This window comes from Thunnus thynnus, chromosome 21 (assembly GCF_963924715.1).
Source record: "Thunnus thynnus chromosome 21, fThuThy2.1, whole genome shotgun sequence".
Lineage (NCBI taxonomy): Eukaryota > Metazoa > Chordata > Actinopteri > Scombriformes > Scombridae > Thunnus > Thunnus thynnus.
Genome location: NC_089537.1, coordinates 701,121 through 714,402, shown reverse-complemented (window position 1 = coordinate 714,402; position 13,282 = coordinate 701,121). Strand labels below are relative to the sequence as shown.

The 13,282-nt window shown below is 41.7% G+C and overlaps 2 protein-coding genes and 1 long non-coding RNA gene across 3 annotated transcripts in view; 1 reads left to right on the top strand and 2 right to left on the bottom strand.

Moving 5' to 3' along the window:
• The window catches only part of LOC137173329 (NACHT, LRR and PYD domains-containing protein 12-like), a 70,533-nt gene that overhangs the window by 16,747 nt on the left and 40,504 nt on the right, over positions 1 to 13,282 (bottom strand). The window contains exons 5-7 of the mRNA XM_067578120.1: positions 9,519 to 9,692; positions 7,992 to 8,165; positions 1,893 to 2,066 (exon numbers count right to left, since the gene is read on the bottom strand). Of these exons, the coding sequence (XP_067434221.1) occupies positions 1,893 to 2,066; positions 7,992 to 8,165; positions 9,519 to 9,692 (522 nt within the window). The remainder of the gene's footprint in view (positions 1 to 1,892; positions 2,067 to 7,991; positions 8,166 to 9,518; positions 9,693 to 13,282) is intronic.
• Positions 1 to 13,282, top strand: part of LOC137173356 (uncharacterized) — a 58,307-nt gene that overhangs the window by 24,792 nt on the left and 20,233 nt on the right. The window lies entirely within an intron of this gene.
• The window catches only part of LOC137173346 (uncharacterized), a 72,349-nt gene that overhangs the window by 43,279 nt on the left and 15,788 nt on the right, over positions 1 to 13,282 (bottom strand). The window lies entirely within an intron of this gene.

The window sequence follows — 13,282 nt, the reverse complement described above, 5'->3', positions numbered from 1 at the left end:
ATAATCCAATCAGATGTGTTCAGGTTTTAAATGTGTAGTTCAACATTATTATGCACTAATCAACAAACTTTTCCTTAAGATGAGTTGAGTGACATTGACATTGTGTTACTGTGGATCATCATAATGATGCCTGTAGAAGGCTGACAGCCATCTATGCAGATCTAAAAATACAGTGATATCTGTAAAGCATTCAACACAGTCAATCATGATGTTTTAATATCGAAACTCTCTAAATTTAACTTCTCGTCTAGAGCACTGGCATTTATCTAATAGGATACAATGTGTTAAAGTTGGTGACACACTGTCCAGTAACATGAAGTGCACAATGGGTGTTCCACAAGGGTCAGTGTTAAGTCCCCTATTATTTAGCCTATATATTAATGATATCCCTCAACAGTGTCATGATGTAGAACTACAAATGTATGTAGATGACACCGTTGTGTACACACATACAAAAACAGCAGAGTTAGCTGCTGCTAAGCTAACAATTGCATTGGAAAGGATCACACATCAGCTTGATCAATCATGTCTGAGTCTAAATGTAAACAAGACAAAAGGTATATTTTTCTCTAAAAGCATGGTACAAGCTCCTAACACTGATATTTTCATCAAATGTGAAAAGATTGACATAGTTACTGATTTTAAATATCTTGGTGTGACACTGGATCCAAATTTGAACTTTATGTTAAAAAACAGTTAAAACCATATAGTACAACTTAGCAAATTTTAGACATATTAGACACAGTCTCTTTTTGGATGCAGCCAAGATATTTATGCATGCTATGATTCTTTCCCTTAGGTCTTATTGCATCACATGTTGGGGCCAGCTGGAGAAACAGCCATAAAACCTCCTGAGTCCTTATGCAAACAAACTCTAAAGACTCTGGACAAAAAACCAATGCATTTCCATCACTGTAGGGTACTGGAGAAATACAATGTACTGATTTTAGATTATTCTCAAATTTGTGCCTAGTTTATAAAATTTTAAATGGTTTGGCCCCTCCTCCACTATGTGACTTTGTGTACATTCACTCAGTAAGTTCTATTAGATCTTTCCGAATATCCTCTATACAAGACTGTACCATACCATTTCGTCGCACTGCATCTGGGCAGTTCTCTGTGAAAGCCACAGCTCAGTGGAATGCCCTACCTGATGATATGAATAACTGCAGTTCAATCAATACATTCAAGGCCAAATTTAAAAAAATCTACTGAAGACCAATCAGCTGTGTGACCACTGAGTCTAAACTTCATCTATGGTCTTTTCATTAGTGCAGGTAGTCTTACTTTTAATTTGACAAGTTTACATTATTAATTTCTAATTGACATTGTGGGTGTATGTGATGTGCTGTTGTGTGTAGCTCTGTATTTTGTATGTGTTCTGTGTGTTTTTTGCTTTGTACTGTTTGTTGTGCTGTTGTATGTTTTGATTGTGGGGGACTGTGGATGTAAATTAGCTTTGAGCTAACTACGGTGAAGTGCATCTTTTATGTTAAAAACTGTACACTGTCCCAATAAATAAATACAATCATCCAAATATCACCACAACATTCTCTCTCTCTCTCTCTCTCTCTCTCTCTCTCTCTCTCTCTCTCTCTCTCTCCCTCTCTCTCATTAAAACAGATATTACTTTAGAGGATCTTCTGTATACAGATGTGTCCCTTACCAAAAATTATAAACATTAATTTACTTTAACAACTAACAGAGGACATTTTCTACAGTTTCTACAGTCATTTTTTATAACTACAGATTAATTTTGTACAGTAAAAAATGTAAATATGAAAAAAAGGAAATTGACTTCATAGATGTGAGTCATGTATGTGTATGTATGAATTAGGTTCAGTTGTTAAACATTAAGATCAGCAATAGTAACAGACAGTCAGTGAACTGACCCCAGAATCTCCAGTTTACAGTGTGGACTCTCCAGAAAATGACACAGCAGCTTCACTCCTGAATCTTGCAGCTCGTTGTCACTCACATCCAGCTCTCTCAGATGGGAGGGGTTGGACTTCAGAGCTGAGACCAGAGCAGTACAGCTGCTCTCTGACAAACTGCAGCCAGTCAATCTGAATAAAAAATAAATGACGTCACTTTAGAAGACAGTGTTTTCGCTTTAGGTTTAGAGTGTAGAAACTTAGAAAATGGAAACTTCAAACAACTGAACCCAACAGGATGCAGGTTAAAAGCTGTCAAATACAAACAGTGAAAAAGAGCTCTCATTATTATTGTAGTGACCGGAGGAGGCGGTCGCTCTAATTATTGATTATTATATATTTGGATTGTATAAGGTATAAAGGTTTTAATCATCGGATGCCTGGATTTTTAACCACATAACCCGACTGCCGACTCTCGACTGCCACTAGCTTAGGAACAGCACCAAAATGCTGCTTACAGACAATGTGAGTCCATTGCAAACTCCATTTCCAGTGATGCTTTGCAAATTTCACACCTCGACTGGAAACAGTCAACATACAGTCTCTCATTGGCGGAGATGCTCCTGCACAGCAGAGCATCATGATGACACAGCCATGACATCACCGCCCCTTTAAAATCAGAGGACACCCTGGAAAATACGCCTTTCCATGTCGAGCTGACCTAAGGGGAACTCCTGTCCCCCTTGTGAGTCTGCTTGACTATCGGAGTAACCCTGTGCACATGTTTTCCCCCACTGATCGGAAGACTCTCCCCTCGCTGGATGAGACGAGACTTCACCGTGTTCACCCGAACACCATCCTTGGATCTGAAAGAGACTGGTGCTGCAACCAGCGCTCTCCATTTACCTGCAGAACTAAGAAACGGAGTTTCTTCAGGGAGACGCGGAACTTCTCTGCCCCGCTCTTCTTCCACTGAGTCGCTGTTTTCCCCCGCCATGCCGCCAAGGACCAGCTTGCCGGGAGATTTGCCAACAGCACAAGGACGGCCACCGTCAGCGTCCGAGCCAGGGACAGAGCCAGGCAGAAAGACGGTCTTAACACACACCCTGCTCGCTTTGTGAAGTGACCAAGTAAGAGGCTTAAGTCTGAGCAGAGGCGGTGTTAGTTGTGAGTTCTTTTCAGCATCAGTGCTGTTGTTTAGCATTTAGCTTTTCAGCTTTATTGCTATTGTTTCTTGTGTGGATTGATGGACCACCAAGTCCATTTGCTCTGTTTTACTCTTAGGAGTATTTTAAGTTTGCTGCCTGTTTAGTTGTGTTCACCATGCTAGACTGTTTGTGTTTGTCCCACTCGGGACTACTGCTGTGTGTGCCACCATGAGTGAGAAAGTACATTGCTTTGTCGATCAGAAACCAGACAACGTGCGTTACAGATTGCCGTTCGTACGCGTGTTCTCTGTGGACAAAGGAGCTGCTTCTTTTCCCCTCATGATCGCTTTCCCTCCTCTTTCCTCCCTCTCTTTTGACTAAAACATACATGCGCACACACACACACACATACATGCACCGACATCTTTTTGCACATCTGATGGTAAGATAACGTCAGACAAACCGTTGCTTGTCTTTCCTTATCCACCATCAGACACGTGTGCTTTTCATGGAATTGGGTGAGTGCAAGATGCCAACCACCAGACGGCACCATCTTGCTATTGTCTAACTAAGACATTGCCGTACTTCCACCATTCGGTTCTCGCGTTACGTGACGTCCTCCCATAGTCACGTCCGCATCTCAGACCCAAGACGTCATCACATCAGGCCAAGTTGCCATCTTGGCACACACACACACACACACACACACACACACACACACACACATACACACACACATACACACACACACACTCTCACATGCATTCCCCTATAGCTGTTTGTGTTTTGCTTTGGTAGAATTAGATTTTAGGACAGTTGTTTGTTGAATGAAGCATTTGTTAACTTTGTTAATCTTGCTAAGTTTAATAAATACTGTTATATCTTTAAAGAGAAGTTCTTTTGTCATTATTGTGTTTAACATATTATGAACAGTGTCTGATTGAAGGAGTCAGCTTGAATTCTCCCTTCTTTGTTCACCTGTGAATATTAATATCCCTCAGATATTAATATCCTAGGTGAACTCTTTTTATGAGACTACCTTGTTTTGGTTATTGGTCCCGGTTTCCAGATGGTGCCCCGTAATTGTTAATTCATATTAATAATTCTATTAATTTTTATAATTAATTAATTATAATAAGTAGTAATTCTTGCTATTAATCAACTGTGCTACTCACATATCTGACAGTTTTGTCCCCCGTGAGATTCTTTATCAGCTAGCTACCCCCATCAACCTTCTCTGTCATTACCACCCACACTGGTCACTTTCCCTATACAGATCATTATTACAGACAGAGCCTACCATCCACACTGTACATTTAAAGGCAGTGCGTGCACTGGGAACCTCCCTCGGCTGCCCCGCACCTCTCCCTGGTCTGATGCTGTTCCTATCCCAGTCAAGATGGCCTTGATCAATGCACGGTCTATTGGAAGTAAGTCATCTATCCTGAATAACTTATTTTGTAGTGAAAGTTTGGACTTTATGTTCTTGACTGAAACATGGCAGCAGAATATGGATTATTCCCATTTGATCGAGCTTTGTCCTGCAGACTGCTCTTTTATCAGTACACCGAGGCTGATGGGCTGTGGTGGTGGTCTTGCTGTTGTTTTTAAAGACAAGTTTACATGACAGTTGGCAAGCACAGAGCCCTATTGTTTTTTTGAACTGCAAATGTCCAGAGTCGGTAGGTCAGATCCTATCTATTGTATTTTAATTTACCGATGACCAGGCCCAATGGGCTCCTTTTTAAATCAGATTTTACCTATTTTTTATCATCTATTATATAGCTGGACAAGGTCCTAATGGTTGGGGATTTTAATCTTCATATTGATAACGTCACGTTTAATGCTGCTTCTGCATTTCTTAATCTCACTGAGTCCTTTGATTTTAAGCAACATGTATCTGGCTCAACACACAATGGTGGGCACATACTGAGTTAGGGTTGTCTTAAAGGATGGAGACATGGACACTTAAGTCAATTCATTTAACACTCACTGCTCCTCAGTGTTGGACAAACTAGCTCCTCTGAAACTCAGAAAAATCTCCAGAAATCCATCCCCATGGATAAAAGAAACCATCTGGACATTTAGGCACAAATGTCAAAAGACTGAGCACCTGTGGAAAGCCACAAAGCTGGAAATATACAGACTGCATCTCGAAGAACTCATTGGTACCCTCAACTATATAGTAAAGGCTGAGAGATCTTCTTATTTCTCTAATCCAATTTCTGCCAGCAAGAGAAATCCTAAAGTCCTGTTTCACACTGTAAACTATATTGTTTCTCCAAGCACCCCTAAACTTTCAATCTTATCAAGCAACGATTGCAATAACTTCCCTAAATATTTTATAGACAAGGTTGTCAATGTTAGGGCAAATATCTCACCCATGTCCAGTCCGCTTATTAGTGGTTCCTCAAATCCAACCATCCTGGACTCCCTTTGTCCTGTGTCCATGGATGATATTGCAGCCTTGTTAGGACAAATTAAATCATCCTCAAGCCCACTAGATGTCCTACCAATCTCTATGTTTTAAAGGGGTTTTTAACTATATTGGTCCCTGCATAGTCAATATCATAAACTGTTCTCTTCTATCAGGGTGTGTCCCCAGCTACTTAAGCAGGCTATTGTTCAGCCTTTGTTGAAGAAATCAAACCTGGACCCCTCCCTACAGGCACATCTCAAAACTCCCTTTCTTTTCCAAAATTTTAGAAAGGGCTGTTAAGAAGCAACTTGTTCATACACTGGAATTGCACATGGTGTTTGATAAATTTCAATCTGGTTTCCATAAACTGTACTCCACTGAAACAGCTTTCCTTAAGGTCCCAAATTATATTTTAATGTCTGCAGACGCCGGAGATTGTTCTGTTTTAGTTTTATTGGAGCAGCGTTCAATACTGTGGACCACCACATTCTAATCCACAGGCTGAATCACCTGGTGGGCATTTCTGGAACTGCACTGGAGTGGTTCTCCTCATATCTCACAGATAGGTCTCTGTAGGTGAATTTGTGCCAGAAACTGCAGCTCTGTCATGTGGTGTCCCCCAGCGAGTGGTCTTGGACCCATTTTATTCTCCATATAAATGCTGCCACTGGGACAGATTATCAGCAGTTTCAAGAACATCTCCTACCATATGTACACTGATGAAATTCAATTGTACTTTTCATTTAAACCTAATGAGTTTAACAAACTCTCTGTAGTCAACAACTCTTTAAATGCAATCAGCAATTGGATGTCAAATAATTTTCTGCAGTTAAATGCAGATAAAACTGAGGTCCTGATTTTTGGCCCTGATAATCTTCAATCATCAGTCAGGCAGAATCTTGGTGCTTTATCCTCATCTTCTCCGTCTTCCCTGCATAAACTTGGTGTAATTTTTGACCAATCTATGAGTTTTGAAGCTCACATGAAGACACTGACTCGATCATGCTTCTTTCATCTGAGAAACATAGCCAAACTCCAGTCTGTGGTATCAAGAAATGAAATGGAGATGTTAATACATGCTTTTATTTCATCATGTTTGGACTACTGTAATTCTCTTTTTTCTTTCTCTCTGTCTTAATAAACCTTCCTTCCACTACTTACAAACTGTCCAAAACGCTGCTGCTAGGCTCTTAACTCAATCCAACAGATGGTGACATATCACTGCTATTTTAACCTCACTGCACTACACACCAGCCAAGCTGCCCAAGTACAACGGGATGACTTCTTGCAAGTCCAACTAGCGGCATGGCACAGCAGCTGGAGCAACAAAGAAGCTGCCACTCAACTGGCCCTGGCATTGGAGGGAAAGGTGTTCCAGGTGCTCCTTGACCTAGCCCCAGCATAGCAGTGGGACCTCCAGGCCCTGACCATGGTGCTGGAGATGTGATTCAGGCAGCAACCCTTCACTAACCAGGAGCAGGGGGCAGCTAGCCAGCTGCTGCAGCCAACAAGAAGAGAGCCTGGGCACCTTTGTGACAGAGGTGCAAGAGGAACTAGACCTCCATGCCTTCCTGCAGGGTCTCACACCAGAGAGGTTGTGGTAGCATGTTTGCCTTGCCATGCCCCAAAATGACAACAGCAAGGTCTAGTGAGGGGACCACCACCCCAGTCTCAAGCCCCCCTCCAAGGCCAACGCACATTGGTTGGCTGCCTAGGCCACACCAAAGGACTGGATCCGTGTGCCTCACTGCCCCAATGGCCCAGACCACTGTCCAAGCCGCCTGCCAGCATGCCCACCACCAATATCCCTACACCGCCACAGATGATCTCAAAATAGCCGATGCAACTTAGGGTGGTGACGGCCTCGACCCACAGCAGCACCACTAGTTGAAATGCCTCCTCAATGACTACACAGACAAGATCAGCAAGAAGATCAGCTGAGCTGCTGCAGTCCATGGGGAGCCCCAGCCAACTTGGTGAGGAAGAAAGTTGTCGGCCTTCTACATACATCATCCAAATTTCACCACATCATTCCTATTCATGTCAACACTGATTTATAAAAATATATATATATTCATACTTTAAACACGTGCATTGTGTGTGTGTGTGTGTGTGTGTGTGTTCTGATGATCAATATCAATGATCAGACATTTTTCATTAAAACACAAAGAATATAATAAAGAAATATTTCTTTTTTGACTCTTTACCAAATAATTATAAACACTAAACAAACAGCTATAAACTAATGTAGGAGGGCCTAAAGTACATTTCACTGCACATTGTATGGTATGGTTTGTCTACTTGACCGATAAAGAACTTTGAAAAACATTAATTTACTTTAACAACTAACAGTGGACATTTTCTACAACTTCTTTAAGAATCAGTCATCTTTTATAACTACAAACGAAACTTTGTACAGTAAAAAATGAAAATATGGAAAAAAGAAAATAACATAATGAATAGAAGTTAAGTATATACCTAAATTAGTTCATTCAATTCAGTTGTCAAACATTAAGATTAACAATAGTAACAAACAGTCAGTGAACTGACCTCAGAATCTTCAGTTCACATTGTGGACTCTCCAGAAAATCACACAGTAGCTTCACTCCTGAATCGTGCAGCTCGTTGTCACTCACATCCAGCTCTCTCAGATGGGAGGGGTTGGACTTCAGAGCTGAGACCAGAGCAGTACAGTTGCTCTCTGACAAACTGCAGCCAGTCAGTCTGAAAAAAGAATAAATGATGTAGATAAAAGTCCATTTATAATCCAATCACATATAATTAGGTTTTAAATGTGTAGTTCAGCATTACTATGTCCTCATCAATCAGCATGTTTACATTCACTTTAGTAACCTGGTTACTGTAAATCCTTGTGTACATGCAGCAGGTCGGTAATCAGATTTCTGCCCTAAACCCAACCTTATTCTGGAAGCGTGGCTCACTGTTTTGAACTGTATTAGTGAGAGAAAATGCTGCTTTCTGAATTTTTGTCTTGTGTTTTTGGTGTGAGCGTTTGTGTTGGACCAGACTGACAGCACACAGAGAAGTGGACAGACAGAGCAGAGCTTTTCCTCACATGAGAGTGTCTGAATTTAACAAGTATTTAATGTTTAGCACTGGAAACCAACTTATTTAGATTTCTACAGGCTGCTTGTGTTAGTTTCCGTTTTAGTTGGACTTTAGATGGACTTATTTTAAATACAAGAAGACATTGTTTTATGTAATGATCTCTGCTCTCATCAAGCTGCTCCTCTGTTACTTTCCCTGTCTCCAGTGTTTTATCCCGCACATGCTCACATGTAAAAAGCTGATACATGACAGAGAAATCAGAGTTCTCCAGGAGAAACCAGGTTGATTACAGAAATCAGCTTTCTTGTTTGTTGTTGTGTAGATAAAAATCCATTTATGATTCAATCAGATGTGTTCAGGTTTTAAATGTGTAGTTCAACATTACTATATCCTTATCAATAAGTTTTTCTCTAAAATGACTAGTGACTTGGTTATTGTATTATTGTGGATCATCATAATTTCCACCTTCTACAAACATCCAAATGTCACCACAACATTCAGACACATATTCATGTCAACACTAATTCATAAAATGCTGCTGAACTCAGTCAAGTCTGTAATTAGGATCAATATGAAATCAGACATGTTGGACTAAAAACCTGCTCATGATTTATTACATAACCTCCTTCTTCCTGTATTTGGTAGTTTAGTAGGTATGTGTAATTAAAACACGTTATTGGTGGCAGCAATGATTCCACCTGTCCATACTGACTGTGAAATGGTCTCTTCCTAACACAGCTACACTTTGAGTTATGATCTCTCCACTGCAGGTCAGCAAGGAAACACTGAAGAATCACAAAGATAATTACTTGATATGTGTAACTCAGACTGCTGAAGCCTCATATAAGTTTAAACTTTGGAAGTCATTTTTGGATTTTGAATTCCTGCAACAATTTAAATTCTACAGATTTGTTTTCAGGCAAATCCCCAAAAAATATGAGCCAGACATTTGAAACTTCAGTGAAGGATTTGAATTGAGTATACAGAAAAAGCAGTCAGTGAACTGACCTCAGAGTCTCCAGTTTACAGTTTGGGCTCTTCAGTCCAGCAAATAGAAGATCCATTGATGTATCCTGCATCTCATTGTAGCTCAGGTCCAGCTCTCCCAGATGGGAGGGGTTGGAGCTCAGAGCTGAGGCCACAACTTCACAGTGCATCTCTCTGAGTCCACATTCAGATAGTCTGTCATGACACATATATTACAACAATGTTACCATGAAAGAGTACACTTTATATTTACTTCATGCATGTGATGATGACAGTTTAACATTCCCTATTTTGATTAATGTTTGTTCTTCACATCAGTGGTTCAGCTAATCTTTTTTTTTTAATTTAAAAAAAAAAAATCTGGGGCATTTTATTCCTTTAATGGATACTAAATTTCTAATTTCAGGTATAATAAATACCTGCTGTATATTTAAACATATACTAGTTTTGCTCAAGCACTCTTAGCTCTATCCTTCTTTTACCAACTTTTCTCGCTAATCCCACAGTTGTTAGTTATCTTTAGCTCAGCAGTTAGCTTAGGAGCAAAATTAGCAAAGCAGTTAGCGATGGCTTCTCTCTCTCCATCTTGCTCTTCTGCTCTCTCTTGCTTGGTGTGTGTTATATGTTTAGCTATTCCTCTGCCTCCTTTAGTGACAACAGTACGTGTAATAAATGTAGTTTATTTGCACTTTTGGAGGCGAGGCTCAGTGAATTTTAAGCGTGGCTCCACATCATGGAAAACCAACCATTAGCTACTGTTGTTAGCCAGCCCCCCGTAGCCGGTGCGGGCCAACCTAGTGTAGCTCCTACTCCCCCGGTAGTTACTGAGCAGCCGGGAAGCCAGGGTGGCTGGGTGACGAAGGAAGCATAGCCCTAAGCAGAAGCCTATGGTTCACCACCAACCTGTTCACATTTATAACAGGTTCTCCCCACTCAGAAACACACCCCAACATCCCAACCCAACTCTGATTATTGGCAGCTCCATAGTGAGAAATGTGAAGTTAGCAACACGAGCAGCCATAGTCAAATGTATTCCTGGGGCCAGAGCGGGTGACACTGAATCAAATCTATAACTGCTGGGTAATGATAAGCGTAAATATTGTATGATTGTTATTCACGTTGGTGGGAACAACTCCTGATTACACCTATTGGAGATCACTAAAATTAATGTTGAGTCAATCAATCAATCAATTTTTATTTATATAGCGCCAAATCACAACAAAAGTCATCTCAGGGCACTTTTCACATAGAGCAGGTTGAGACCTTACTCTTTAATTTACAGAGACCCAACAATTTCCCCATGAGCAGCACTTGGCGACAGCGGTAAGGAAAAACTCCCCTTTAACGGGTTGAAACCTCAAGCATAACTGGACACTTGGTGGGCGGCCATCTTCTTTGACTGGTTGGGTTGAGAGAGAGAAAGAAAGAGGGGGGAGGGAGAGGGGGAGTTGGAGGGGGGGGACAGAATGACAAAATCATAACAATAACAATAACAGCAGCAACAGCAGTAGCAATAGCCAGGGAAGGATGTCAACAGGACTGCAAAGGACTGCGAAGGCTCGGCCTACAACCCAGTGTTTCCTGCGAGATGAGAAAGCACAAAAAACTCCAGGGAAGAAGCCAAGTTAGTAACATGCATTGATGTTACACGAATGCTAACAGATGGAGAGGAGAATGAGGAGAGAGGAGCTCAGTGCATCATGGGAAGTCCCCTGGCAGTCTAGGCCTATAGCAGCATAAGTAAAGGTGAGCTTGGTCAGCTCTAACTATAAGCTTTATCAAGAAGGAAAATTTAAAGCCTACTCTTAAACATAGAGAGGGTGTCTGCCCCCGGACCGAATCTGGAAGATGGTTCCACAGGAGAGGAGCCTGATAGCTGAAGGCTCTGCCTCCCATTCTACTTTTAAAGACTGTAGGAACCACCAGTAAACCTACATTCTAGGAGCGCAGTGTTCTAGTGGGATAATACGGTACTATGAGCTCTTCAAGATATGATGGTGCCTGATCATTAAGGGCTTTGTAAGTTAGGAGAAGGATTTTAAATTATATTCTAGATTTTACAGGAAGCCAATGTAGTGAAGCTAAAATAGGAGAAATGTGATCTCTTTTTCTAGTTTTTGTTAGTACACATGCAGCTGCATTCTGGACCAGCTGGAGAGTCTTTAGAGACTTGTTAGGGCAGCCTGATAATAAGGAATTGCAATAATCCAGCCTAGAAGTAACAAATGCGTGGACTAGTTTTTCTGCATCTTATTGGGACAGGATGTGTCTGATTTTAGCAATATTACGTAAGTGAAAAAAGGCAGTCTTTGAAATTTGATTTATGTTGGAGTTAAAGGACATATCCTGATCAAAGATAACTCCCAGATTCCTTACGGTGATGCTGGAGGCCAGGGCAATGCCATCCAGAGTAGCTATATCATTAGATAATGTGTTTCTAAGGTGTTTAGGGCCAAGCACAATAACTTCAGTTTTATCTAAGTTTAGTAGTGGAAAATTGCAGGTCATCCAGGTCTTTACATCCTTAAGGCATGCTTGGAGTTTGTTTAACTGATTGGTTGCATCAGGCTTCATTGATAAATATAACTGGGTATCATCTGCATAACAATGAAAATTTATGGAGTGTTTCCTAATAATATTACCTAAAGGAAGCATATAAAAGGTGAATAGTATTGGTCCAAGTACAGAACCTTGTGGACATCCGTGTCTAACTTTTGTCTTCATGAAGCGTTCATCATTAACATGGACAAACTGAAATCGATCTGAAAAATAGGACTTAAACCAGCTTAATGCAGTTCCTTTAATGCCAATTAAATGTTGGCCCCGGTCCACAGCTCCACTCCGATGTCGTCCCAGCCGTCCTGGGCTGTGGTGGTTCATCGCAGCCGAAGGAGGGATCTGGTTAAAAGGAGACTCTCTCCACCACCTCCTTTCACTCTATCTAACCGCTTTATTTCCCGCTGACATCCAAGCCAGCGGATTCCAGTCCGGCTCTGGCCCCTCCCGTCACCGCTGCATCTCTTCCACCTGTGTCAAGAGAAGAACGGGCGGCTCACTGCTCCACGAATGGGAATAGGCGCCGTAGGATGCTGCAGGAAGCCGTCATCAGACGCTTGGGAGATCTTCCTCGGGCTTAGCTCTTGCCCACCTCCGCGGACTCTCCAACCTGAACAGCTGTCATCGCAGATGGGGCGCCCACTGCCCAGTCCAGGTAGCTTGCACACTTCACCTCCTCGTCCTCTCATTCCCCCCACCACATTAGTCATCGGTGACTTCATAACCAGGGACATCCATTTCATTAATGCTATTACTCGCTGTTTCCCTGGTGCCACAGTACCCGTGATTATGGATAAATTCCTCTGCTTGCTGCCCTCACTCCCAGCCTCCATCACACGTATAGTGCTGCATGTAGGGATGAACGACACTTCCTGTCAGGAGTCTGAGCGCACCAAAAATGACTTTAACCTCCTTTTTAGCGTTTTAAAGGACACTGGAAAGTCTATTTTTATCAGCGGGCCTATTCCCCCCTTTGGACGTGGAGCTGAGCGCTTTAGCTGCATTCTCAGCCTGAATACCTGGCTCCACTCCGCATGTAGTGCTCAAAACTTGTTTTTTATTGACAATTTTAACTTGTTCTGGGATTGTGCATTGCTCTTCAAAGGAAATAGAATTCAGCCAGGGCACTCAAATGCTGTTGGCAAACTTTCAGCATGCGATCCAGTCTGCTCCACGTGCATGACTGTGTACACAGCACACACCCACTCTGGAACCCCCTCTTCCTCTCC